This window comes from Neoarius graeffei, chromosome 12, assembly GCF_027579695.1.
Source record: "Neoarius graeffei isolate fNeoGra1 chromosome 12, fNeoGra1.pri, whole genome shotgun sequence".
Taxonomy (NCBI): domain Eukaryota; kingdom Metazoa; phylum Chordata; class Actinopteri; order Siluriformes; family Ariidae; genus Neoarius; species Neoarius graeffei.
The window spans coordinates 16,034,415-16,061,814 of NC_083580.1; the positions used below are offsets into that span (position 1 = coordinate 16,034,415).

Sequence of the window (27,400 nt, forward strand, 5' to 3'; positions counted from 1 at the left end):
GAGCAGGTGTGAGAGTGGGAAAAAAAAAAAAGGAAAAGAAAAAAAGTGGCACATTCTTTTCAGCTCATGGAGGGAAGAAGTTCCCAATGCCACCAAATGTGCTATTACTATGACAGCACATTACAGGTGCTGGTGAGAAATGAAGGAGACAGGGAGAACTGAATAATCCATCACAGAAAGAAATCAACTTGGACAGGAAGAGAAATTATCTATAATTGACATTTGCTTTTGAATAGCAGGGTATAATAATAATTACATATGAAAATGGTATAATAACTGAATATCAATATTTTTAATACATCATGATCACAGCATACAACTTAAGTTTAAAAAAAATAAATAAATAAAATGCCACATAACTGTACAGCAGCAGTGCAAAGATTTAACGATCCAGTAGGGACACTACTAAAAAACACACATTTTTAAGCCGGGCTCATGAGATGATCATTCTTACCCTTCAGCTGTTTATCCAAACACTGATCTTCAGTGATGGGTCCAGAGGCGCGAACTTTACTTTGCGTTTATAGTTTTGACAAATTACTCAACTAGCATTTTCATATCAAATAATACATATACAAATACATTATACTTGAGAATAACTGATTTTTCTTCAAAGGGCTACACTGTCTCTCCTATTGTTTGAGTGGGAAAACACATTGTGTGTAAAGTTTATTTTATTGGCTCATTTTCATAATGAGTGCCAATCATTTTGCAGTGTTGTACTTGTTTGTGCTATAATGTAGAAGTGAATATTGCCCTTTATGGTGGACCATGATCCTGTAAACTTGACATTTCTTTACATGGTATATGTGTATCTGCATGGGATGATAATGAAAGTGGCATATTATTTATCAAAATGAGATATTGCATTTTGGAAAATACTACAAAATTCTTATTATGAGTACATTACAAGAGTATAAATCCTATAAAGGGGTAACATTTTTATCTTATTCGACTTCCATACGTGGTATGAGCACATAAACCAGCATTTTTAAGATTCTGGTCATTGCTGTAATCTCTCATGTTGGGAAACAGCATAAAAGTGCTAAACATGTTAACGTTTTGTACAATATCTCATCTCATCTCATTATCTCTAGCCACTTTATCCTGTTCTACTGGGTCGCAGGCAAGCTGGAGCCTATCCCAGCTGACTACGGGCGAAAGGCGGGGTACACCCTGGACAAGTCGCCAGGTCATCACAGGGCTGACACATAGACACAGACAACCATTCACACTCACATTCACACCTACGGTCAATTTAGAGTCACCAGTTAACCTAATCTGCATGTCTTTGGACTGTGGGGGAAACCGGAGCACCCGGAGGAAACCCACGCGGACACGGGGAGAACATGCAAACTCCGCACAGAAAGGCCCTCGCCGGCCACGGGGCTCGAACCCGGACCTTCTTGCTGTGAGGCGACAGCGTTAACCACTACACCACCGTGCCGCCCTGTTTTGTACAATACGTAGAACTGAATTCAGAGAACTCAAGAACTAAAGTTAGCTGTCACGTTTTCCCTACTTTCACCAGAGAGAACCAAAACTCTTTAAAACTAAAGATAATATTAAACATTATCATTCAATATGCGTTACTAATGATAGAGTTAATAAACATATATTCCAGGGTGCCTGATTCGTCCAACAAAGAGTGTCTGTTTGGAGATCTCAAGTTGCCACAACCATAACTGACCCTGCTATCTGGGTGGGTCAGAGGCCTTACTCTCTCCCCATTGATTAGCGCATGGTTCTGTATAATCAGAAGTGGATTGGGAATTATAAACAGGTGACAAATGAACAGAAAAAAAAAAACAGCATTAAGTGTGTTACTAGGGTGCTGGACCAGCACAAACTGCCAGACCTTCTTCAATGCACCTTGATGTAGATTCCACAAGTCTCTGAAAATGTACTGGAGAGATGAAGCACCATTCTTCCAAAATATAGTCCTTTAATTGGTGTTATGATGTTGATGGGGGGAGAGTGCTATCTAACACTTCAGTCTAAAATCTCCCACAGGTCCGAGATCTGGAGTGTTTAATAACCATCTTTTCAAGACACTTCTAACATGGCAAATTCAGTCACCTGACCTGGCGCACACGGGCAATTTTCCGTCGCTTGGTCGTGCAACTTTTTGACGCAAGCGAAAAATTGCTTTGTGTGTGAATATTTGCGACGGCGATTCTTTGTTGCTTGCGACAGATTGCAGGTATCAAACATGCTTGATATTCGGCGACAAAAAAAAAAAAAAAAATTACCAGTCGCTGACTTGTTGCAAAAATATCGCTGCATGTACGAGTCTTTGCGATAACGAAGCGATCACCTCCAAAGGCTAAGCCAATCCCCACCCATGAAGTAGTCACGTGATTTCCACGTGATTTGCATCCCCCTTCCCAAATCGCCAACTGGTTGCAAAGAGCACGCACATGCAGCTACCCGAGAGGGGAAACTTGCGTCCAAAACTCGCAATACGCTTGTGACGAGGAGTCGCCCATGTGCACTGGGCTTTAAGCCCATTAAAAACATGTGGGTTGAGCTAAAAGTTTAAATTTGTTAGATTTCATTATACAAAGACAAAAACAGGCTGAATCTTGGCTTTCTGTGAATAAAAATGCTATTAGAATATTCTATCTAGATGTGGTTTCACTCATGTACAGTGAGAGAGACGAAGTGAGCAAGAAAGAAGTCACTTTAGTGTCTGTGGTTGGGGTTAGAGGACAGATGATGGCTAATTTTGACTGGTACTTGATGTAGACTTTACATAATGTAGTCCTGCTAAATACAAACTGGTCATAAAAAAAATGGCAGAAATTAAAGAACTGTTCTTTCCTTTGCAGTTGTTAATTTCACCACAGAATTTACAGCTAATAATAAGTAGTACTGAGCAGTTTGGCATGAAAACTTTGTATTTATCAGTATTGGTATAAAGTAATTTTACAAACCAAACAACAAATCGATAGACACTTAATGACACTGACTACAAAATTAAATACTGCTTTAACATTGGTGATTTTAAACAACAAAACATTCATTATTTGCAGTAACTGCTGAGCATTAAGTACAGATAGCCTATTCCACATGCACATCTTATGAGTTAGAATTTTGTGGCCACAACAAATTGCGCACAATATAAGAAATCAGTATTTTCATGGTCAGTAGTCCCTTGAAGCAACTCTCTACAGTGTTTTTCACCCATGCCAAGCTTCGTGTTCTCGGCTATACTTTTGTACTTCGAGTTAATTGCACAAAAAAAAAGAAAGAATGTAACAGTGATTAAGTGCTGTTTCAGAAGTTGCCAAAAAATGTAGGTGAGAGCCATTACTAAAGTTATATTTACAACCCGAACTAGGACTATTCATGTTTTGCAGCTGACAGCAAAGAAAAGCCAATATTTCAGGCATAAAAGAAAGTGTTTGTGTATATAAGGGTCTAGACACTACTGAGAAAAATAAAAATATATATTACTCAGCTCATGAAAAACCTGGCAACATCAGACAGATAAACTACATGCAGGTGATTTTAACAATCAGAATGGGTCAACTAGAAATTTATCTTAAAGCATATACGCAGAGCCATGGCCTCACTTTCGTTTATAAATGCCTTGAGACCTCAAGAATGGCACAGGAATAGTTTTAAGCGTTAACAATAAATCTAATATAGTAATTTTTACGATTAAAGTGATTTATATAGGTAGCGGTCTGAGTGAATGACCTTGACATCCGTGACGTCACAACAGGAAGTCTATCGGTCCCATCGCCACTTCCGCTATACTAAACCACAGAGCTGACTGCAACTCCGATCCTCCATTTTGAGCTAATTTATCGCCATGCCACGTAGATGTATTTTTGGCCAATGCAGCAACATGACAGAAGGCGGATTTATGTTGCATTCATGGTCCAAGAATGTTCAAACTGCAAAGATTTGGACGTGTTTTGCGAGAAGTTCACGGCCACATTGGGCGCCTACGAAGTGGTCTCTCCTCTGCTCTGCACATTTTACTGAAGACTCATACGAGACCTCTGATCTGTTGAGCAGCGTTGGCTATAAGCCCGTATTGAAAGAGGGTGCAGTACCAACAATTAAAGAAAAGAAAACTACAAAAAAAGGAAAGTGAGTTCAGTTGCACCAGGTCTCCCGGAGTGAGCCGAGGGTTGTTGCTAAAACCCGGGACGGAACGGGACAGGACATATCGCTCAGGCAGTGACCTCCCTGCAGTTGTTGCTAAAACCGGTGAGATCCTGTTCCATCCCGGGTTTTAGTAATTGCCTGAGCCGAGCAGTAATGGTGGAATACACAGTATGAAGAAAAGTGAATGAGTGGAGCAGCCGTCTTATTTCTAAACTGGATATCGCTGCCATCTCGCCCTTACGTTGAAGAAGTGAATGAACAGAGAACTGAACGAACAACTGAAAGTCAGACTGTTTCAAAAACAATCGGCCACAAGATCGGCCTTCAAGAAGCGAGAACACAGATGGATAAGCTCCGACTCATTTGGATAAAAAAAAACAACAACATGTTGTTTACCTGCATTTAGATTAATACATGTAACTTGTATTGTGTGTTTAAAGGTCATAGGCAACGGTTTTAATTTTATGCACATTTGAAACTTTATATGTTAAAAAACCCGCTGTAATTTTCTTCTGGTCCCAAGAAGTATTGTTAATAAGTAATAATTAAAATAAGTTAGCGCGGATCGCGGCGAATTTCTGTTCGGCGATTTTCGTGACCACTCGGCGCGTGATATCATTTAAGACAAACAAACCGCTTGAGTTGAGTCCACTTCCTTGTATTTTTCATTGCCGTTCGGCTCGATTGCAGACGTGCATTCAGGAATTTAAAAAAAAAAAAAAACATGCCTTATTGTTGTGCAGTGAACTGTAACAACGGGACTGGTTCAGGAAGAAGTTTTTACCTTTTTCTGAGAGAGGAGAAGAGGCGGAGCGAGAAGGTTGGCTTTTTCCGAAAAAGGAGAAGAGGCGGCGCGAGAGGGTTGGCTTTTTCCGAAAAAGGAGAAGAGGCAGAGCGAGAGGGTTGGCTTTTTCTGAAAAAGGAGAAGAGGTGGAGCGAGAGGGTTGGCTTTTTCCGAAAAAGGAGAAGAGGCGGAGCGAGGGGGCTGGCTTTTTCCGAAAGAGGAGATGAGGCGGAGAGAGTGGATTGTGCACGTGAAGCCAGAGGGTTGTTTTTTTCCGGAAGAGGAGATGAGGTGGAGAGAGTGGATTGTGCACGTGAAACAAAAATCAAGCAGTCAAAGAGGAAACAGAGCAGCAACGCTCAAGCAAAAAGGAGAAGATTGAAGGTAAACATTTTTACTTTTGCTTGCAATTGACAAGTCAAGAATACTGAGGGATCCTGCACAATCATTGTGGAAATGAGACAAAGGGATATTTCTTCGCTTAGAGTCGACTATAAATAGAATAATGCCATGGATGGCAGGCTAATGTGGCCTACCGGCGCACTGTCAAGTAATCATTACCTATATCCACTAGGGAGGGCAGCTTAATTATTCTTCAAAAGGGCTCTTATTTAGTATTACAACAAAAGTAATAATTTATCATAACTACCAGGATAAATCGTTTGGGCGCGAGTCTTGTTGAGGTCTGGGGTCACCGCGATCAGAGTCGGCCGAGTCGCTGTCCGATTCTGAGGCTGCACGGTCAAACCAGTGAGCCACATCCACCGATTGCTTCGCAACGGCCCTAGGTTCATACATATATGGTTTCACCTCTCGATATTCAATTTGGAGAGTTCCTACTTCAAAATCGCTATCACTTTCAGACATTTTACACAACCTCTCACGACCAAAGTCCATACACGTGTGTTCCGTTCGCAGGTAAACACAGAGCTGCTCCCAGTCTGTTTGGCTTAAATGACGTCATGACGACGGTCCCCTGGCGGTGAAAGTGCGCGCAAGTGAGATGTAAACAAACCTTCGGAAATTGGGCAAAACAGTACATTTTAACCGTTTTATTCAATTTTAGGGTGCAAATTAGACACTAGGAAGATTGAATTCACTTTTTGGGTCGTTCTTCTAGACAATAAAGTTGATATTCTACGTTTCACCTCTGACCATTGCCTATGACCTTTAAGTTACCGGTATGAGATTATTTAATTTGCTTCAGAATGTGATTGTCTCAGTTCATCTGATTATTTAATTAGCCTTTTACGTTTTATCAGTGAAAATGCATGCATGTACATGTATGTTGCATAAGTTATAACACCTATCCTGTTTTAATGACAGTCAACCCACAATCAACGAAGTCAAATCAGTCTTAGTTGAGCAAGTTGGTAACACTATTTCTTACTTTCACCATAAATGTTTATTTATATGACTTTGGTCTATAGCTGTAAAAGGCCTCGGCCTTAAAACCGGTTACCACAGTGACGTCACGGATTCAGGGCTGGCCAGCTCAGCGGGGCAGCTCGAATGCCAACTTTGCGGTCGATTTTAACTCTCAAAAATATATATTTTTTAATTCCCATTTATGCAGCATACAAGAGTCAAGGATGGAGATACTATCCACTCAGAAATGTATTTAAAAATAAAGGCTCTGCGTATCTGCTTTAAGAACTTGTGCAAGCCGACACTAAATACAAAGAATGTTCCCTGCGTGAATACAAACCACGTGCAACCTCAAATCAGAAAAGGTTAGGACAGTATGGAAAATGCAAACAAAAAAACAAAGCAGTGATTTCTAAATTTACTTTGACTTGTATTTCATTGCAGACAGTATGAACCCAAGATATTTCATGTTATGTCTGGTCAACTTCATTTCATATGTTAATATACACTCACTGACCACTTTATTAGGTACACCCATCCATCTGCCGTTTTCTGCAGTTCTCTAATCAGCCGATCCTTTGACAGCAGCACAATGCATCAAATCATGCAGATACAAATCAAGAGCTTCAGTTCATGTTCACTTCAAACATCAGAACGGGAAAAATTGTGATCTCAAAGTGTGACTTTCTTTCACTGTGGCATGGGTGTTGGTTTGAGCCAGATGGACTGGTTTGAGTGTTTCAGAGACGGCTGATCTCCTGGGGTTTTCACACACAAACAACAGTCTCTAGAGTTTACACAGAATGGCGTGAAAAACAAAAAACATTGATTGAGCGACAATTCTGTGGGTGGAAACACCTTGTTGGTAAGAGAGGTCAGAGGAAAATGGCCAGATTGATTCAAGCTGCCAGGAAGGATATAGTAACTCATAGCAACTTTTTATAACCATGGTGAGCAGAAAAGCATCTCAGCATGTAACAGCAGAAGACCACATTGGGTTCCACTCCTGCCAGCCAAGAACAGGAATCTTAGAATCAACAACAAGTTCCTATTAAAAGTGGCTGGTGAGTGTGCATCCATTCCTGTATTTCAGACCTGTAACACATTCCAAGAAAAGTTGAGATGGGAGCAAATTAGGACTGGTAATGAGGTAAAACATTTAAATAATGATGTGATTCAAAGCAGGTGATTGTAATCATGGCCTATCCAGGAAAGGCCTAGTCTTTGAGGAGCAAAGATGGGCTGAGGATCTCCAGTTTGTCAACAAACGCATGAGAAAATTATTGAAATGTTTAAGAACAATGTTCCTCAAAGTAAGATAAGAATGGATTTGGATAGTTCACCCTCTATGGTGCATAATATCAATAAACGATTCAAGGAGTCTGGAGGAATTTCAGTGTAAGAGCACAAACCTAAGCTAAACACCCGTGATCTCCGATCCCTCAGACAACACTGCATCAAGAACCGTCATTCATCTATGGCTGATATAACCAGATGGGCTCAGGATTACTTTGGTAAACCTTTATCTAGGACTACAATACAGAGTTACATATACAAATGCCAATTACTGTGCAAAAAGGAAGCCTTATATTAACTGTGTCCAAAAGTGCCATCAACTTCTTTGGGCTCAGAGGCATCTGGGATGGACCATCACACAGTAGAAACGTTTATCGTGTTCAGACGGATCAGTATTCCAGGTCTTTTTGGAAGAAATGGACACCGTGTGCTCTGGACCAAAGACAAAAAGGACCATCCAGACTGTTACTGGCAACAAGTCCAAAAGCCAGGGTCTGTCATGGTATGGGGTTGTGTCAGTGCCCTTGGCAAAGGTAACTTAAACTTCTGTGATGGCAGAAAAGTACATTTGAGATTTTGGAGCAACATATGCTGCCTTCAAGATGACATCTTCTCCAGGGATATTTCAACAAGTCAATGCAAAACCACATTCTCTACACATTACAAAGGCATGGCTGCAGAAGTTCCCAATAGAGAATGTGTGGCAAAATTTGAAAAAAAAAAAAAAATGATGACGACCTTGTACTGTTGCACGCCTTAAGACCTGTTTTTAGGAAGAATGAGACAAAATAATACCTGAAACACTTCATCACTTGGTGTTTTCAGTCCATAAACATCTTTAAAGTGTTGTGAGAAGAAATGGCAACATTATAAAAGTGGTAAAGTGCTTTACTGTCCAAACTTTTTTTGAAATGTGTTGCAAGAATCAGAATTGAAATAAGTGTTTATTCCATCCATCCATTATCCATAGCCGCTTATCCTGTACAGGGTCGTGGGCAAGCTGGAGCCTATCCCAGCTGACTATGGGCGAGAGGTGGGGTACACCCTGGACAAGTCGCCAGGTCATCACGGGGCTGACACATAGACACAGACAACCATTCACACTCACACCTACAGTCAATTTAGAGCCACCAGTTAACCTAACCTGCATGTCTTTGGACTGTGGGGGAAACCGGAGCACCCGGAGGAAACCCACACGGACACGGGGAGAACATGCAAACTCCGCACAGAAAGGCCCTCGCCGGCCGCTGGGCTCAAACCCAGAACCTTCTTTTTGTGAGGCGACAGTGCTAACCACTACACCACCTCTAAGTATTTTTGAAAAACAAACAAATAAATAAAAATTCATGAGGTAAAACATCAAATAACCTCAGCACCCTGAGGCATTTATGATCATTTCTGGGGACTTTAATCACACTACTTTGGACTCTACTTTGGCTCCTTTTTACCAGGTTGTGGACTTCACATCTGATGAAGACGTTTGAGCGGCTCTTCCTCAGCCTCCCCAGACCCCAGGTGCAACATGCCCAGGACTGTCTGCAGTTTGCATACCGGGCAAGTGTTGGTGTGGAAGACGCCATCCTCTACCTGCTACACCGAGCCCACTCACATCTGGATAACGGAAATGGCACAGTGAGGATCCTCTTCTTGGACTTCTCGAGTGCCTCTAACACCATCCAGCCCCTTATGCTTCAGGACAAACTGAACAGGATGAGAGTGGACCCCTGCCTGATCACCTGGATCTCCAGCTACCTTACTGACAGGCCGCAGTACGTCAGGCTGAAGGACATCACGTCTGACACTGATTAGCAGCACCGGAGCACCCACGGGCATGGTGCTGGCCCCTCTTCTCTTCACCCTGTACACCACGGACTTCTGCTACAACTCGGAGCTGTGTCATATTCAGAAGTTCGCCGATGACACAGCCATCGTGGGGTGTATCAGGGATGACAGAGAGGAGGAGTATAGGAGCCTGTTGAGGGACTTTGCTGTTTGGCGTAACAGGAACCATCTGCAGCTCAACACCTCGAAGACCAAGGAGCTGGTCATTGACTTTGGGAGGTCCAAACCAAGGTCACGACCGGTTCTGATCGAGGGAGTCAAGGTGGAGGCTGTGGATTCCTACAAGTACCTCGGACTGTGGCTGGACAGCAAGCTGGACTGGACTTGCAACACCAAACACTTTTACAGGAAGGTACAGAGCAGGCTATACTTCCTGAGGAGGCTGCGGTTCTTTAACATCTGCAGGAAACTCTTGTGGATGATCTATCAGTCCGTGGTCGCCAGGGTCCTGTTTTACACCATGGTGTGCTGGGGGGGGCAGCACATCCAAGAAGGACACATCCAGGCTGGACAAACTGATCAGGCAGGCTGGCTCTGTGGTCGGCATGAAGCTGGACTCTCTGGTGACGGTGGCAGAGAAGAGGTCTATGGACAAAATACTGAACATCATGGACGATGCCAGTCACCCTCTGCACACCGTCATCAGCAACCAGAGGAGCCTGTTCAGTGACAGAATGCTCCTTCCCAAGTGCAGGACGAACAGACTTAAAAACTCCTTTGTCCCTCACACCATCATACTGTACAACTCCTCTCTGGGGGGGGAGGAGGGGTAACAGGAGGACAGAGGACGGGAAGGAGCAGTAGCCTAGCCTGACAAAAAGCAATACTGGACAATGTGCAATATAAAGTGCAATATCTTTCCTGCTGGACCTTTTTTTTCCTCCCCATATCTTATTCTTTTTTATATTTGTATATGTAAATACTTAATTTAATTTATCTAGAAGTTTTCTCTATTTTCTATTCTCTGTTTATCCTGTAATGATGCTGCTGGAATTTTAATTTCCCTGAGGGAACCCTCCCAAAGGGATCAATAAAGTTCTATCTAAAATAATAAATAAACTTGCCTTGCCTATCTAATCTAATCTAATCTAATCTAATCTAATCTAAATAATGTTCTGTTGTACTGTTCTGAGTGAAGTACAGGTGAAAGATTCATCTCATCTCATTATCTCTAGCCGCTTTATCCTTCTACAGGGTCGCAGGCAAGCTGGAGCCTATCCCAGCTGACTACGGGCGAAAGGCGGGGTACACCTTGGACAAGTTGCCAGGTCATCACAGGGCTGACACATAGATACAGACAACCATTCACACTCACATTCACACCTACGGTCAATTTAGAGTCACCAGTTAACCTAACCTGCATGTCTTTGGACTGTGGGGGAAACCGGAGCACCCGGAGGAAACCCACGCGGACACGGGGAGAACATGCAAACTCCACACAGAAAGGCCCTCGCCGGCCACGGGGCTCGAACCCAGGACCTTCTTGCTGTGAGGCAACAGCGCTAACCACTACACCACCGTGCCGCCCCGGTGAAAGATTATTTACAAATAATTGTTTTCAGTTTTAATTTCAAATTCAACATACTGTCCCAACTTTTTCTGATTGAGTTACAAATAAAATCAACAATTTAAGTTCAATTTCTCGTATGTGATGGACACGTCACAGGCAAACATGTCACATCCATAACCGTGAGTTTCCTCAGTCATGTACAATAAATCACATACCAAATATATATTGTTTTCTGCAAAGGTCTTTAAATTCAGTGTTTGTTAAAATGTGATGATACACTCACAACACTGATAAACTGCAAATGTAACTGCTGTATATTAGGAACATAAACACGAATGTCTTGCTTTTAAATATTCGCCAGCATTCTCCCTGAAAGTTCAGAAATATTAAGTTATATGTCTATACTTATAACAACTTCTATCACTATATATAAATTGAAAATGTACATCGACAATGCTGGAACTACTTCGAAATAAAATCATAAATACATCGTGATAAACTGATATTCTAATATGAATATAAACTACCTACACAAATTATTTATATAAAAACACTTCTATTTTCGGTGGCACGGTGGTGTAGTGGTTAGCGCTGTCACCTCACAGCAAGAAGGTCCTGGGTTCGAGTCCTGTGGCCGGCGAGGGCCTTTCTGTGCGGAGTTTGCATGTTCTCCCCGTGTCTGCGTGGGTTTCCTCCGGGTGCTCCGGTTTCCCCCACAGTCCAAAGACATGCAGGTTAGGTTAACTGGTGACTCTAAATTGACCGTAGGTGTGAATGTGAGTGTGAATGGTTGTCTGTGTCTATGTGTCAGCCCTGTGATGACCTAGCGACTTGTCCAGGGTGTACCCCGCCTTTCGCCCGTAGTCAGCTGAGATAGGCTCCAGCTTGCCTGCGACCCTGTAGGACAGGATAAAGCGGCTAGAGATAATGAGATGAGACTTCTATTTTCATAGTCTAGCCTTCATAACCGTAGTGTCTATGTAAGTCACTGTCAGATCAAATTCCTTGTAAGTGAATCTTAGTTGGCAATTCCACAATTTTCATTGATGTAAAGCTTTAGCATGACACAACAGGCCCTTACCCCATCACAGTAAGCTACAGTAAGCTAAACACTCGTAATGAAGTCATGTTTTGTCTTCAGCCCTTTGGATCACCTCATATACAAACATTTTTTATACTCCAATTTCAGGTCATGCTAACAGTCTGGGGTGGCCTTATCAAACCTCAACAGAGATTAACACACACACACACACACACACACACACACACACACACACACACACACACACTGCAGAGAAGTAGGCTGTAGGCCACAACAATGTCAACAGACCCAGAATCCCAGCACACACAAGGAAGTGATGTAACCTTGGGGAGAGGGACACAGAGCTCAACTGAACATTTTTTTCCCCCTAGTAGAAACTTTTTTTTTTAAAGAAAGAAAATAAAAGAAAAAGAACAGGCTGCATTGTGTGACAGGCCTAATGTTTTAACTGGGCTACACATTCTTCGTATATTTGGGCTGATTCTATTTTGCTTAGGATGATCAGCTGTGAGAAAATCCACCCACTCTGCACACAAAATTAGTGTTATTTCTTTCGATTCTTCTTCAAGAGCAAACTGAGCATTACAAAGGCCTCTAAGCTTTTTCAAGGTTTGTGGCACAGCCTATTTGTGGCTTTTCACTGTATAAACCACTACAACCACCATACAACTGTTATACAACAGTTACAAATACACAACCACATCAGCAGGCAATACAAAATCTGTCTTCTTCAGAGCACCACTACATCTCGGTTATTTTTTAAACAACAGAAATATTTAAATATACAGATCAGCTTGTGCCCACTGGCTCTATTAATGATGGACAGAATCATAATATAAATGACTCTGAAAATCTTTTGCCCGTGTTAGTTTGCACCACAGCTAATCATGGGGTCTTATTTACAACGTTGTAATAAGACAGTGAATCATGGTACATTCTGATTGACAGCAGGGACTTGATCTCTTTGCTTCGGCGCTATATCAATGCCTTTGACTATAGGGGTAAATACACTAAATATTAAGTAACATTACATACTTCTTCATTTGGAGAAGTGATTTGTAGTGTTTGGAGGCAAGCCTATTTTTTAAATCCATAGCAACTGCTTTATATTACAGGCCTACTTTTTGTTTTTATATTCATCATGTTCAAGTGCACAAGACAGACATTCTTTGCACATAAAAGGTGGCATTATTTTGCTGAACTACATATTACAAAGACCTATTGTGATTTAGGATTATCACAAGGCTATTTATGGCTTTTGCATATAAACATGTACAGCAATCAGCAATACATGCTCAATGTTAATTACTTGCACTACAAACATACTTGCATTGCTTACATATTTAATCATAATGATTAATCAGATCAATCATAATCAGCCAGAGCCTTGAGTAAACTTGGACCATGGTGTGAGGTATGCTGACCCGAGACCAGCTTTCTACTTTCAACTGTACTACTGAAGTTGATTGAGCGTCAGTAAATAGTCTTCATTGGTCAAAGAGAAGCCGTAACACTTAAGCCTTATTGTTTTTAAGGCATTTTTCAGGCTATAAGAGTAGTCTTGTGACTTTCCGTATATAAACTAAAACAACGGTCACAAAAATTACAAGTATGCTTCATGTGATGTGGTCACACATTCACTGTTATCATTCAAATTATTGTTGACGCCATTTTGATTGGCTGAGCGAACTCCAAATAACTGCCTACAAATAATGCTATGCTTATGCGCATTACAGTGGAAAGCCATTTTGCAAACTCAATAATGGTCTGCTGACGCACAGTTACTTTGCACTTTTGTATTTTGAGTTTATGAAATGCAAATAAAAACAGTGATTGGATGCGATTTCTTTGTTATCGTGTGACTCATTGCGCATACTTTATAATCAGTATTTCAAAAACATTTGAATGATAAAACAATTACTGAACTCGGTTTTCACAAAACTTGTTTCGCAAGCAATTACCTGTATTTGCCTCTGCCTTCAATGTCGGCAAATAATTGCTACTTGCTCGCCACTAACAAATCACGACATTTTCTTCAGCCTTGTCCAATAACTGCTTATTATTACATGGCAACCTATCCTACATATTTGCATACTTATACATTTTTGATCACCATATAGTCGAGATCAATACCAGGTTTACTACTGTACTAAGAGTTTGTGTTCTAATACTGCTTACATATGGCTGCATGATTTTTAAAGAAACAGGAATCACATTTCTTTTTACTTCGATTTGAGATCACGATTCTTTGCCCAATTTTGTATATTTATTAAATTTTTGCATTTCTTGTAGCACCGTGATTGGTATATTTCCCTAGCACATGCTTGTCTGCATTTTAAATTACTGATTTATTAGCATGTTTGTACAACAGGCATTCGCCGAATTATTAACCAAACAATACCTGATATTTATGATAAAACTTATCATATTAGGGTGAAAAGAGTGCGGGCCTCTCAAACTCAAAAGGAAATCAACAATAGTAACGGCTGGTTAAATAATCAGTCATGGTAATGCATCTAATCTGCCTATAGCAACTCATAAGCCACATGTGGGTGAAAATCTGTTTTGACAAATGTGCTCTACGCGTACTGTGTGCAGACTCACTCCCCCAGTCATACCTTTCACACATTTAGTCATCATTTGTTTCAGAATAATTTATCCCTTCCCACTATATGCGGGAGTTTGGGTCATTTTAAAATTCATCCACAGCTGTTTAATGTTTGTTACTCTCCTTTTTTTTCTGTAGATTCGCTGATGTGTGAGCATGAGGTCATGTGGTACAACGTTGATGGTCAGTGGTCACAGCAAATAGTGGCACTTGGTTTTACGCGATGGTTGTCCGAGAGCATATGCTGCAGAATTGATGCTGTCCTTTAATACAGTTTTTTTTGTGCAGCTGTATACTCTTATCAAAATTTATTTTGTATGGTACCATAAAACTAATTCAGGAATACCTCAAGCATCAAAATCTTTAGAGGTGTGTATTAATAAAAATAATGTAAGATATTGTCTTTACACTGTAATAATAATAATAATGACTGATATATTTAATAAACACCTAAACAGTGGATTTTTCCATATTTTTATGTGGACCTGTTTAACATACTCCACATTTTAGCAACTGCTGCCTTATATTAGCAAATATAAAACTTTTTTTTTTTTTTTAACATTAAAGCTGGCAGCGAGGCTTGTGGAGGTAGTTCCTATTCACAGTCTCTGGCACTGAAGAACAATTCTATCATGGCTCTTGGCTTTGACTAGCTGGCACAAATGTCCATTTTTACATGTAGAGCATCTCCTTGCCAAGATATTTTTACCCTCAATAACCAAAGAAGCCTGATGAGAAATAATGAGAATAATCTCAAACAAAAACCTTGAAATGATAGCCATTATTACTGGGGTAATTATTAGCATTAGATTGTAAATAACGCTAATACTATCACTATTACAGGTTAACATGCCTATTAATTCCTTAATCCTATGCACAATTAAAGCATGGATCTCTCTCTCTCTCTTTGTCATGATTCTGCTTCCCAAGAGGAAGACAAAGAGAGGTTATAAGGCACAGGATAGTGGGAGGAGAAGAGATATGAAGTATTAAGTGTCTGGTTCCTTCGCACTCTATACTCAAAACATTCCCTGTAGTTCTAATGGGTTTTATCTATCTTGCATTCATCTTTATCATTTTATCATCATCTGTCCATCTTAAGTACTTCATACATTGCGCGTGTCATGATTATTAACCAAACCTGGCCTTCATCACTGTGAACTGGGATAAAACTGAGAGTGTGCCATGAAGGGCCCGAAGCTGCCTGTGCTCTAAACACTTGGGGAAATGAGCAAGGTTGGCATCGAGTTGATTCTCTCTCTCTCCCTTTCTCCACTCTGCCATCCTGGACACAAAGAATCAACCACTAGCAAAAGGTTTGAATGATTAGACCTCTCTGGAATCCTCTTTAAAGATTATAAATAAAGCTATAATATCACTATAGTACCTATTTATTTACTTTTTGTGGTATATTTACTGTTTTAACAGGGGTAGATTTGCACTTTTATGAAACATTTCCACGTATTTCCGTGCCAATTGCAAGTTGCATGGCAACAGGGGTAGTTGGAGTCCAGAGCCAACACCAACACCCCCCTCCCCATAACACACTCACACACAGACACACACCGCGACACAATTCATGGGGAAAAACACAGGGGCACAGAGGGAGGTGGAGGGGGAAATGCAAATTACAAAAACCCTAAATAACATACCAGTCTGGGAAAAAGAGAGAGAGAGAGAACAGAAAAAAAACAAAACAATGCTGACCATTCGGTGTAGACACAACACAGTTGCTCAGAACCTCTCTGAGAAGACAAACTCTGGACCGGAGTCGCCGTGACCTAAAATGACTAATTTAGCAATGGCTGTCTGGAAACGGAATACCGTTTTAGCTGATTCAAAACATCACGTTGTGTTTTGCTTCCTGGGTCGAAGAGAGAATTAGTCCAGGGTCAAGGTTGTTTCTTTCTTCCTTCCTTCCTTTTTTGGCAAACCATCAACATTTGTTTAAAAAAAAAAAAAAAGCACGAGTCATACTGTATGTAAGCGATGAAAACACACTGCTTAAAAATAGTCTGTGTTAGTGTAAGGGTGAAGATGAACAGAAATATTTTAAACTACATTTGCCATAGAATGATTTCAGATGCTGACATTTTAATTTCGTTTACACGGTCTGACACAGACATGTTACACCTGCTGCAATTTGTGCGCACACACACACACAGACATATACAACCATCTGAAGTTCTAAAGTGGCACCAGGCCCACTCAATGTTAAATGTTCAAACAGCCTGCACACAGCTATCCTATCTGTTCGATATAAACCTTAGCGGCAGCCATCTTCTTACGACACCAACATACAAAGAAGCAATTATAATAATAAAACTCTGATATGATATAAGCCTCCTACTAAAGAGCACACGCACTTCAAAAGAGCAACATTAATGCACATGTCAAACCCACTACACACACAAAACACATGTGCGCCCTGGTGTGAAACAGTGACATGAATGAGATTACAACAACATACTTGAGCCGGAGAAGTGCCCACTTCCCAGTGAGGTCGGTCCATTTTTCCCACTGCTAACCGGAGGAGAAAACATCTAAAAAGAAAACAATTATAACAACATGTTACAAATCAATGAGAGAAAACAAATTATCTGTAAACAGCCATCATCATCTCTAAAATATACACATATAAACAACTATAAACTAACAAACATTAACATACAGTTGCTGCTGTATTTATTATCTAAATGTTTTAAATATAATCTCCCTTGATTTAAGATAAAACTGATTAATCCCCACAAGTAAATTCAATTGTTCCATCATGGCAGCGCGTGTAAAATGCAATGTGCAGCACAATTAATGAGAATGCAGCACAGTTAGTGGGAATTATGTTTACCAATACCAATTATTATTATTATTTTTTATTTAATTCATTTTATTTTCTGCAGCTCGAAAGCATCTTGTCTTCTCTACCCTTCATTCTTTCCCATATATGCATCATACAGTGTGTATAAGATGGCTTTTTAGAATATTTGCAATGTCTATAAAGTTGACTGATGGACTGGATGCCTATCAGAAACATGACCAAGCAGGAAGGTATTTAAAACTATTTAATAGACGTTTAGTTTTATTCATGTTGGTGAGACTACAAATACAAATGCCTGCTAAATTCCTTGTTCTGAAATAACTTTTATAGTGTTGAAATAAGTCTCAGAGTGCTGATTTAACCTTACATTTACACTTCCTATCATATTAAAAGACTACACTGTTTATATAAATCCAGCTGGACACAAGAAATCGCTGATTTTAATTTAGCATTTAGAGTTAATTCATCACAGTAGGTGTTAATACAACACTGAGCCTTTTACTGTGCCCCAAAGAAAAGGTCTGATTTGCCTAATCTGACACTACAATATGCAACAGGACAATGCTAAGGATTTCACAGCTTAGAAAAGAGAAACCTGTCACTGCTAAGACATTACTGTGTCCACAAAAAGGATACAAAACTCAAACATAACATTTTATAAAATCAATGAAAGAATAAAGCATGAAAAAATGTGTAAAAGTGGGATGCACTACCATTGATGTTGGGAACGTTTTCAAATCGCTGTTTCGCATCTATAAGACACCAAAATGCCTAAATGAAATATCACATCTCTCTATACAAAAACACTTCATGATCAAAATGACAAATGCTGATACTTTCTCCACATGTTTACACTCTAGACTACATTCAGTGCATATTTACAAAATCCCTTAATTCAGCATGTGTATCATGAAATACTCTGGTACGTGCAAAGCCAACAAATAAAACAGAACACATTACGTTTTGCTTGAAAAGGTACGTGTGAATCCGAATCTCTTACCGCGCTGAAGTCGAGTAAGTCGCTGAGCTCTTTGTCTGTTCCTAAAGCTGCCATCCTCTGCTGATGATGTTGCATTTTGGCAAAATCACACAAACCTGAAAACATGGGAAAACACACACACACACACACACACACACACACACACACACCAGATTAAAGAGGAGGCATGACCGGGAGATAATAATCATCCTGTTTCACATCTTCCTTCAAAAAACATATTTGCATTTTAAAAAAAATACCAAACAAGGCATTGCAAAGTCTCACAGCAGCCTCACTCCTCCACGGAAATATATAACTAAATAAACAAGTGCACCCAAGAAAAATGACCTGACAAACTGTTCTCTTTGAAAGGAGCTTGCATTTTTAAAAGAAGTCAGGCCAGTGATTCCAAAAACAGGATTTTGTTCAAAGAAAGAGATACACGGGACTCCTTTATTATATATTTCCTTTCTTTTTTTCCCCCTGTAATGATATGCATAATGTCTCATTATCACAGCTGAAATGAGAAACACTACTCTAATAGATCTTTAAAGTCCAGCTGATAAGATAAGCTGTTGGAGGGGGGGGGGGGGGGGGGGGGGGGGACTTAGACAGACAAAATAACAGAAGATGAACGCGTATGATGACATTTACTCATAATAGTCCTAACAGAGGTCGAGCAGTGATAGTGTTAATATGGACTAAACTGCGACGGGTTTGGAGAAGCATTTTAAAGACAAATGAGATGGAACACACACATATACTGTATGGCAGTGCTTTGGAAACGTATTTGGAAGCAAACGCAAGTCGAAGCGTCCTGTTTGCGTGCACACACACACACACACTTACACACACACACTGCAAGGGTTCTGTCAAAACTTGACGTCTCAACGTGTTTGGCTCCAACACCAGTACCAATACCTCTCATTTGACGCGCTGCACGCGCTCCACGTTCTGAACCTGGACGTGCAACACAGCGCGCGCTTCTCGGCAAAAGTGCCACGAGCGCTTTTAAATTATAACGGTCACTCTAACGGTGGCTAAATTAACCGTCGAACCTTCTGGTGAAAGTTTGATATATCGAGTTGAACTTGACTGCCAAGAGTGTTTTAAACTTTTCACCACAGTCAAGTGTGTGTGAGTGTGAGAGAAAGTGTACGTGCCAAGTGTACAAAATACCCAGAGGGACGGTGTATCCGAAAATAAATAAATTAATTAAAATAAAATAAAATTAAAGCTGTTCTGTGTGGAAAAACTAGATGTGAATCAAATTGAACCGTTTAAACCGTGTGTGTGTGTGTGTGTGTGAGAGAGAGAGAGCGCCACGGCTCAACACGCAAAACAGACAACACTGACTAAACGGATAAATACACAAACCAAACAAACAACATATTTTTCCTCACAAATTACCTTCTGTCGAAGTGTTCATCCACAAAACGAAGAAAATGCCGACGTTTTCTGCAGTGTTCTGGTAAATTCTCAGCGCCTTCTTTAGCCCAGAGAGCACTTTTCCCCGTCACTAGCCCTGTCACTCAAGTCAACTTGCTAGCTAGCAACGTGCTAGCTCAAATCTCTGTCCGACAACGGCGTTTCAATAAAAAACCTACATTTGCTTCAGAAAGCGCCGCGTAGTCTCCAGGAACGAGCAGCATACGGTAGAGCAAAACACAGGTTACCGTCTGCTGCAGTGCGAAGTTTTAAAACACATTTCTGTGGTCTCTCATTTGCTGTGAATAGTCCAGTCTCATAACTCATATCTTGCCTTAACCTTGGGCACAGTTCCAGTTCCTGACTCCCTTCTCTACTGATGGCGATTCGGCGGCGATTCATTCATTCATTCATTCATTTTGAACGACTCTTTTAAGTGAATCAAAAGAATCGACTCTCAAGAACAACCGAATCGAAACTCATTTCCTCTAAAACAAAGCTCAATAAAGAGAACATTTCGATTCGGCACGGCTTAGGATATGCCTATTTCACTCATGATTTAGTCCATAATCTGACATCTTTACGCGCTATCATGTACAGAGCATGTTTTTTTTTTCTTTTCTACATTGTCAACAAATTACATGTGCGTGTAACAACGTTCATAGGATCAATGACTTTTTCATAGTGTACCCGGGGTTTTCTCTGGACTGTGAGTCTTTTTTTTAAATGATAATCTGAGTAAAATATTTCAGAAACTAAGATTTATTTGTCCGTGCCTTAATGCATCGTCTAAAAATATTTAAAACAAGCTTTATTTGTTTATTTATAGTGTTCATGTTCCTGACAGGAAACTAGTTCCGGTCAATGGAAAGGAAGCAGCGCGCGCACAGAAAGACGCACTAGGCGCGCGCTCCTTCAGTCTCCAAGGTCCGAGGCTGTGTCCTAAACGGCACGCGCGCACTCGTGCTAAATAGTGTGCAAATAGCATTTAGTAATTACGCACCATTGACACGTGGGTCTTTAAAATATTCAGTTTCTGTTAGAAGTGTAAAAATGTGATGTGTGTAAGCTGACATTCTCTCTCTCTCTCACACACACACACACACACACACACACGTGCAGCATCTGCGATGCTAGGCTTAAAACACACACTGACCACGTGCACGTCATAGGTGTGTACAGTGTGTACTCTGACTACAGCTCATCACTCATCACTCCATGCACAATTTATATTATATTATGTATGTTATATTTCATCATCAATGCCATTTTTTTTATGACCAAAGGAGCACTGTTCATTCCCTGCGGAAAAGGGAAAATTTACACAGTAACTCTCCTTCTCACTCTGGTCCTAGCCTGTTCTCAAGCATACACCTTTTGTACCTTTTACCCACAAAGGTCCAGGTAGTTACAATCCATTTATGTAACGTAAATCATTTTCAAATGTACATCATATCCATATTTCCTGCTGAAGCACATATAAACATACTAAAGACACAAATATGCACCTTTGATTAAGGGGTAGTACCACCCCAGTAATAACTAAAGGCAGTTTAGTACGGTAGGCCTACTATTTCTTTGACAGTGGTGGCTGAATGATCTGAATAATTTTGGTGGATTATTTCCAGCAGTGATTAAAATCACAAAAATAAAACCCTCCACCCATTGCTGTACAGAGAGACTGGTCAGCAGACTGGCTGATAATATATATATATATATATATATATCTGAATTAAAATAACACCATTTTGCAGTTAAAAAAACCACAAATCAATAACCAATACGGATTGATATCTCGGTTTGTACAATAAAGACTGCACAAATTACCGTACAAGTGTGATTCTTTGCACAAGAATACTGAGCCACCAACAATTTCATTAATCTAATACGAACTCAACACGCCTATTCACAGACCCATCACTGACTGCATGACAATATCACATAATATTAGAGATGTTTCTTTTGGATTATTTGCATTTAATGGGTTAAAACCAAGGCATAGGGTTGTGTCTAGATCCCTGGTGAATTAATGAACATATTGTGCACATTTGAATTTTCCATGCTAGTTGTAAATAGTAGCACCCACCTGATACCTCAGGAAGCTAAGCAGTGTCTACAAATAGGAAGTAGTCTGTATAGGCCAATCAATTCCAGTGGCCCATATGGGCTCTGACAGTGATATGACATGTACTCTGTACTGATCATGCAAGCTGATTGCAGGCACATCAGATGTACCATGGGCACGTATGTTTGCTTTCATCATCCCAGATAGGTGGTGCTGTTGTGCAACAGGGGAAAAACATTTGACATATTTCAAATATGTCTAGTCGGCCGTATTCACACAAACAGTAGCGGAAAGTATATTGCACAAATCCAGAAACAGTCCAACTCAAGATCACAACACGACCGTCCAACCAGTGTCACATTAAATGTACGTGTGATGCAGTAAAGACTCATCAATATAAGAGTAATAAAATGACAATACACATATAAAATATAAGGATGTACTGAAGTAATGTAGTAGACTTAAAACCCAAACGAACAGAAAAAGGGCATAGAATACAGCACAGGCCCCTGGAAATAATATATCACTTCTTTTTCCATGTCTCAGGTTGAGATATATTGGGTTTGCACACAAGAACACCAAATCTATTTATAACCCTGATGTTAAAAAGCAATACCTTTCAGTGCTCTAACACCGACATGCTGAGGACTAAGGCTGAGCTTTTAAGCCCAAGGGGGAGTCTTGCTGCATCCAGACGCAGAGAACTCGGCTGCGAAGCATATTTTTGGATTTCTTTATTCTTTATTATCTGTTCCTCAGCAATACAGGGCCTCTGTTCAATGGAAATAAAGACAGAAGGAGTAGAAACATGAAACCAAAGGATGTAGTCCTGGTTTCTTTCTTCTCCTTTGTGCTTCTTTTTTGGAAATAATTATTAATCACAATCACAACATGACAATTATACATTAAGTGTCACAGAAAGGTGATGATATATCAGCATGATGTTATACTATAAGGAAATCTAATGATAGTCATACTATACTGCTGATAGTACTGACAATGATGTCACAAAATATATTATTTCCAGGTCTAGTACTTGATCATTTCTATTTCATTCATGTGCAAATCTTTAATAGGCATTAACAATGTGGGAACCGTACATTTTGATTTATGTGTCATGACTGAAGAAGAAGAAGCCTTTATTTGTCACATGTACACAAGCACAGTGAAATTCATCTTCTGCATTTGACCCATCATAAGAAGTGAACACACACACATGCATACCCAGAGCAGCTATGCTACAGCACCCAGGGTTAGATACCTTGCTCAAGGGCACTTCAGCCACGATACAGAGGAAGAAGAAAGTGCTATTCATGCATGCAACTTCCCTTAACATTTTTCCTGCTGGTCCCAGGAATTGAACCAGTAACCGTTTGGGCCCAAGGCTGCTTCTCTAACCTTCAGGCCATGGCTACGCCCATGAAACAGTTCTCAGCACTGATATCACGTAAATGAAAAATATCAGGGCCAGTCAAATGACTGAAAATGAAAATGCAACATACTGTAAATTCGAAGACAAATGTTCAATTTGTAGTGGCAAAAGGACAAACGTAGGCCTACCGCTGCTCAAGTGTTTTCAGTAGCCCCTTCTACTGCTACCTTAAAAATGACACACTTCTGTAACACTGATTTCAACTTTAAAAAAAAAAAAAAAATCTTCATTTTCCCCACCCTCATATTTTTGTTTCTATACTTATTGAAATGAAATAACTAAATGAAAGCAGACTAGCATTTTCAGAGCTCCTTCTTTGTCAGTTAACAATTGCCCTGAGTGGACGAATACAATTCACAATTTTGTAATGGAAGATTTTCCATAAAGCCATGCAAAACCCACTTCTGTCAAATTACAGTCCCAAATTTCAGCTCTGCATGCTGTTCACAGAAAAGACCCTGACTGTGTGTACACGCACAAATGTTTGACGTTTTGTTTTCATTTTCCCAAATCAGGTCTGACTCTTATAACGGCTCAGGGTATGCGCTTGCAAAAAAAAAAAAAAATTCCTTTCTCTGGAATCTCAATTCCTGTCAGTGAAACTGGCCTTGCAGTGTTTGGTCTGTAACATTCAGGCCTTGAGAATAATAAAATGAACTGATGGAGCAGAGCACAGGATGAACAGAACACCCTGACATGTATTGAGTCTAACAGAACTCACTGTCATTACATTACACACAAAAAAAGGGTGAAAATGGATGATGGTGGAGAGAGAGAGAGAGACCTAAATGAGTAAGAACGAGAAGGAAAACTTGAGAGAAGAAAGAACAGGGAAAGAAAATGAAAGACATGCTAACTATTTATTAATTATCCTCGCAATGCCTGAAAACTTGAAAATCTTCTGCCGAGAAATAAAAGGAAAAGTGAATTATTTTTTTTGGAAGGAAGTGCAGTTCTTTATGTTCCTTTCCTCTCTAAAACCTAACCTGGATCAGGAGTGACTGATTGTGAGGAGCGTCTGACTTGCCAGTTCACTCGTATGAACACCTGCAGCTGCTGCAGCTGCAAGGAACACTCAGGGAAAAAAAATGGAGGAATAAACCTCAGTTAATTTGCTTTGATATGGAAGGAGATTGGGTTACACTGCATTCCTCAGGACTGAAATTGCACCCCCTTTGTTTTAGTCTATCCTAATTATCCTTTTGCCCACCTCTCTGTTTTCAGCACTAGTGCCCCCTGGTGGCTTCTGTTATTAACCCTCTGTTCTGATTTTTTTTATTTTTTATTGGGGGTGGGGTGTTGTTTTGAGTGGAATGATGCTAAAATTGTTTATCCAACACAAAGCTATGGACTTGTCTCAGTGTATGTCATTAATATTATGCAATTTATGCGGAGGTCGTCTCGGCCTAAGAACAGCAACATGAAATAAAAATGACTGGTGTTTGGAAATATATACTGTATATATTAAAAAGGCAATTTCATTTTAGTCACGGTTACTTTTTCTACATCACTTATTTACAAAGAAACAGAGATACATCTGCAATCAGGAGAATTCACAAGCAAGAGAAAGACTTTTGGGTCTCGTTTTCCATCAATATTGAGATAATGAGTCTTTCTATAATACATAAAAAATACATTCTGCAATTGTAAAATACTTTGAACTTGAGGGTTAAAGGGATACGTGGAGGAGTGTGTGTGCGTGTGAGAGAGAGAGAGAGAGAGAGAGAGAGAGAGACTGAACATTGAGCAGATGGTACAGTGGTTAGTACAGGTGCTTCTTGGAAAGAAACACACACAAATATGTAGCCAGAGTTCAAGCACAGGTCAAACATCTCATTGGAATATTTTGTACAAAAAACAACAACAGCAAAAAGAAAAGCAGAAAAAGGAACATAATGTATGATTGGGTGAAACTAATGTGTTATTATGAGGGACTGCAGCTGAGAATGAAAAGGAGCTTAGCAAGATATTTCAGATGTTTAGTCATAATCTGGTGTCAACGCATTCCAGTGCCATGCCAAAATATCCTACTGACTTCCTGAGCTAAGTTGTCATGTGAATGCATTCTTAATGGGGATTATGTGTAATAATATCACATGTAATAAAATAATCACATTTTCAAGTCCAAGAGGGGGGCGGCACGGTGGTGTAGTGGTTAACGCTGTTGCTTCACAGCAAGAAGGTCCTGGGTTCGAGCCCCGTGGCGGGCGAGGGCCTTTTTGTGTGGAGTTTGCATGTTCTCCCCGTGTCCGCGTGGGTTTCCTCCGGGTGCTCCAGTTTCCCCCACAGTCCAAAGACATGCAGGTTAGGTTAACTGGTGACTCTAAATTGAGCGTAGGTGTGAATGTGAGTGTGGGTGGTTGTCTGTGTCTATGTGTCAGCCCTGTGATGACCTGGCGACTTGTCCAGGGTGTACCCCGCCTTTCGCCCGTAGTCAGCTGGGATAGGCTCCAGTTTGCCTGCGACCCTGTAGAAGGATAAAGCAGCTAGAGATAATGAGATAAGATGAGAAGTCCAAGAGAAAATGCTAATTGCTATCTCTCTGTTTGTTTCTTTGTTTTTTCGAAAGAGGAGCAAGAGGACATCGTCAAAAGAGAAACATGTGGTCATGGGAAGACACGAACACACACTTGGTATATCATAATTTAATTCAAAAATCAGTTTTTATACCAAAGGAAATACATTTACACATACCGTTTTCACACCTCACGCATACATTTAGGGGACCAAGCACTGCTCAGAACCCTCTCATTAATTTAGCTTTTATTTGTTTGTTTGCATTTTCAAGTGTCTATTTTTTTTCCCAATTTCAAATTTCTTATTTTGCAAATGAAAAAACTTAATATCTTTAGTTTGACACAGAAACATGGTAAAAATGAAAATTATCATTTTCCCCTTCTCCAAAATGTAGTCAATCAACTAAAACGTGTTCGATGTCTGAAGATCATGTCTTTATTTTTTCCCAATATAATGTCCAGGGGGCGGCATGGTGGTGTAGTGGTTAGCACTGTTGCCTCACAGCAAGAAGGTCCGGGTTCGAGCCCCGTGGCTGGCGAGGGCCTTTCTGTGTGGAGTTTGCATGTTCTCCCCGTGTCCGCGTGGGTTTCCTCCGGGTGCTCCAGTTTCCCCCACAGTCCAAAGACATGCAGGTTAGGTTAACTGGTGACTCTAAATTGACCGTAGGTGTGAATGTGAGTGTGAATGGTTGTCTGTGTCTATGTGTCAGCCCTGTGATGACCTGGCAACTTGTCCAGGGTGTACCCCGCCTTTCGCCCATAGTCAGCTTGGATAGGCTCCAGCTTGCCTGGGACCCTGTAGAACAGGATAAAGTGGCTACAGATAATGAGATGAGATGAGATAATCTCCAGGGTAATGGAAGTAACAAGTAAGAAAAACTTATAAACTCCAGATTAGCCGGGTTTCCATTAACCTGCTTAATGTGCACTTTGAAATTGAACTAAAAAAGAGTGAATTTCAAAAAAATATTGCAAAAATGTTTATACACTCAAATGAGGCGGCTTTTCAGATGATTTGACCAAAGCAATCAATCCATCCATCCATCCATCCATCCATTATCTGTAGCCGCTTATCCTGTTCTACAGGGTCGCACGCAAGCTGGAGCCTATCCCAGCTGACTACGGGCGAAAGGCGGGGTACACCCTGGACAAGTCACCAGGTTATCGCAGGGCTGACACATAGACACAGACAACCATTCACACTCACATTCACATCTACGGTCAGTTTAGAGCCACCAATTAACCTAACCTGCATGTCTTTGGACTGTGGGGGAAACCGGAGCACCCGGAGGAAACCCACGCAGACACGGGGAGAACATGCAAACTCCACACAGAAAGGCCCTCGCCAGCCACGAACCCGGACCTTCTTGCTGTGAGGCAACAGTGCTAACCACTACACCACCATGCTGCCCTTGACCAAAGCAATATTTCACAAAATTGAAAAGGAAACACTTTTTTCACATTTGATTAAACACTACCACGGCTATTGTGGTGGATGCAATTGAAATCCTGTCTCAAATATCAGTTCTTGAAGATCTGAATGACTATCACAAGAGGAGAAAACGCAGCTTTAATGGCACAACATCACTCGGT

The 27,400-nt window shown here is 40.5% G+C and overlaps 1 protein-coding gene across 1 annotated transcript in view; it reads right to left on the reverse strand.

The window, feature by feature from the left end:
* The window catches only part of LOC132895234 (transcription factor 4-like), a 289,660-nt gene extending 271,168 nt beyond the window's left edge, over positions 1-18,492 (reverse strand). The window contains 3 exon segments of the mRNA XM_060935585.1: positions 17,043-17,115; positions 18,101-18,139; positions 18,388-18,492. Coding sequence (XP_060791568.1) covers positions 17,043-17,115; positions 18,101-18,139; positions 18,388-18,492 — 217 coding nt within the window.
* Positions 18,493-27,400: the final 8,908 nt, after the last annotated feature.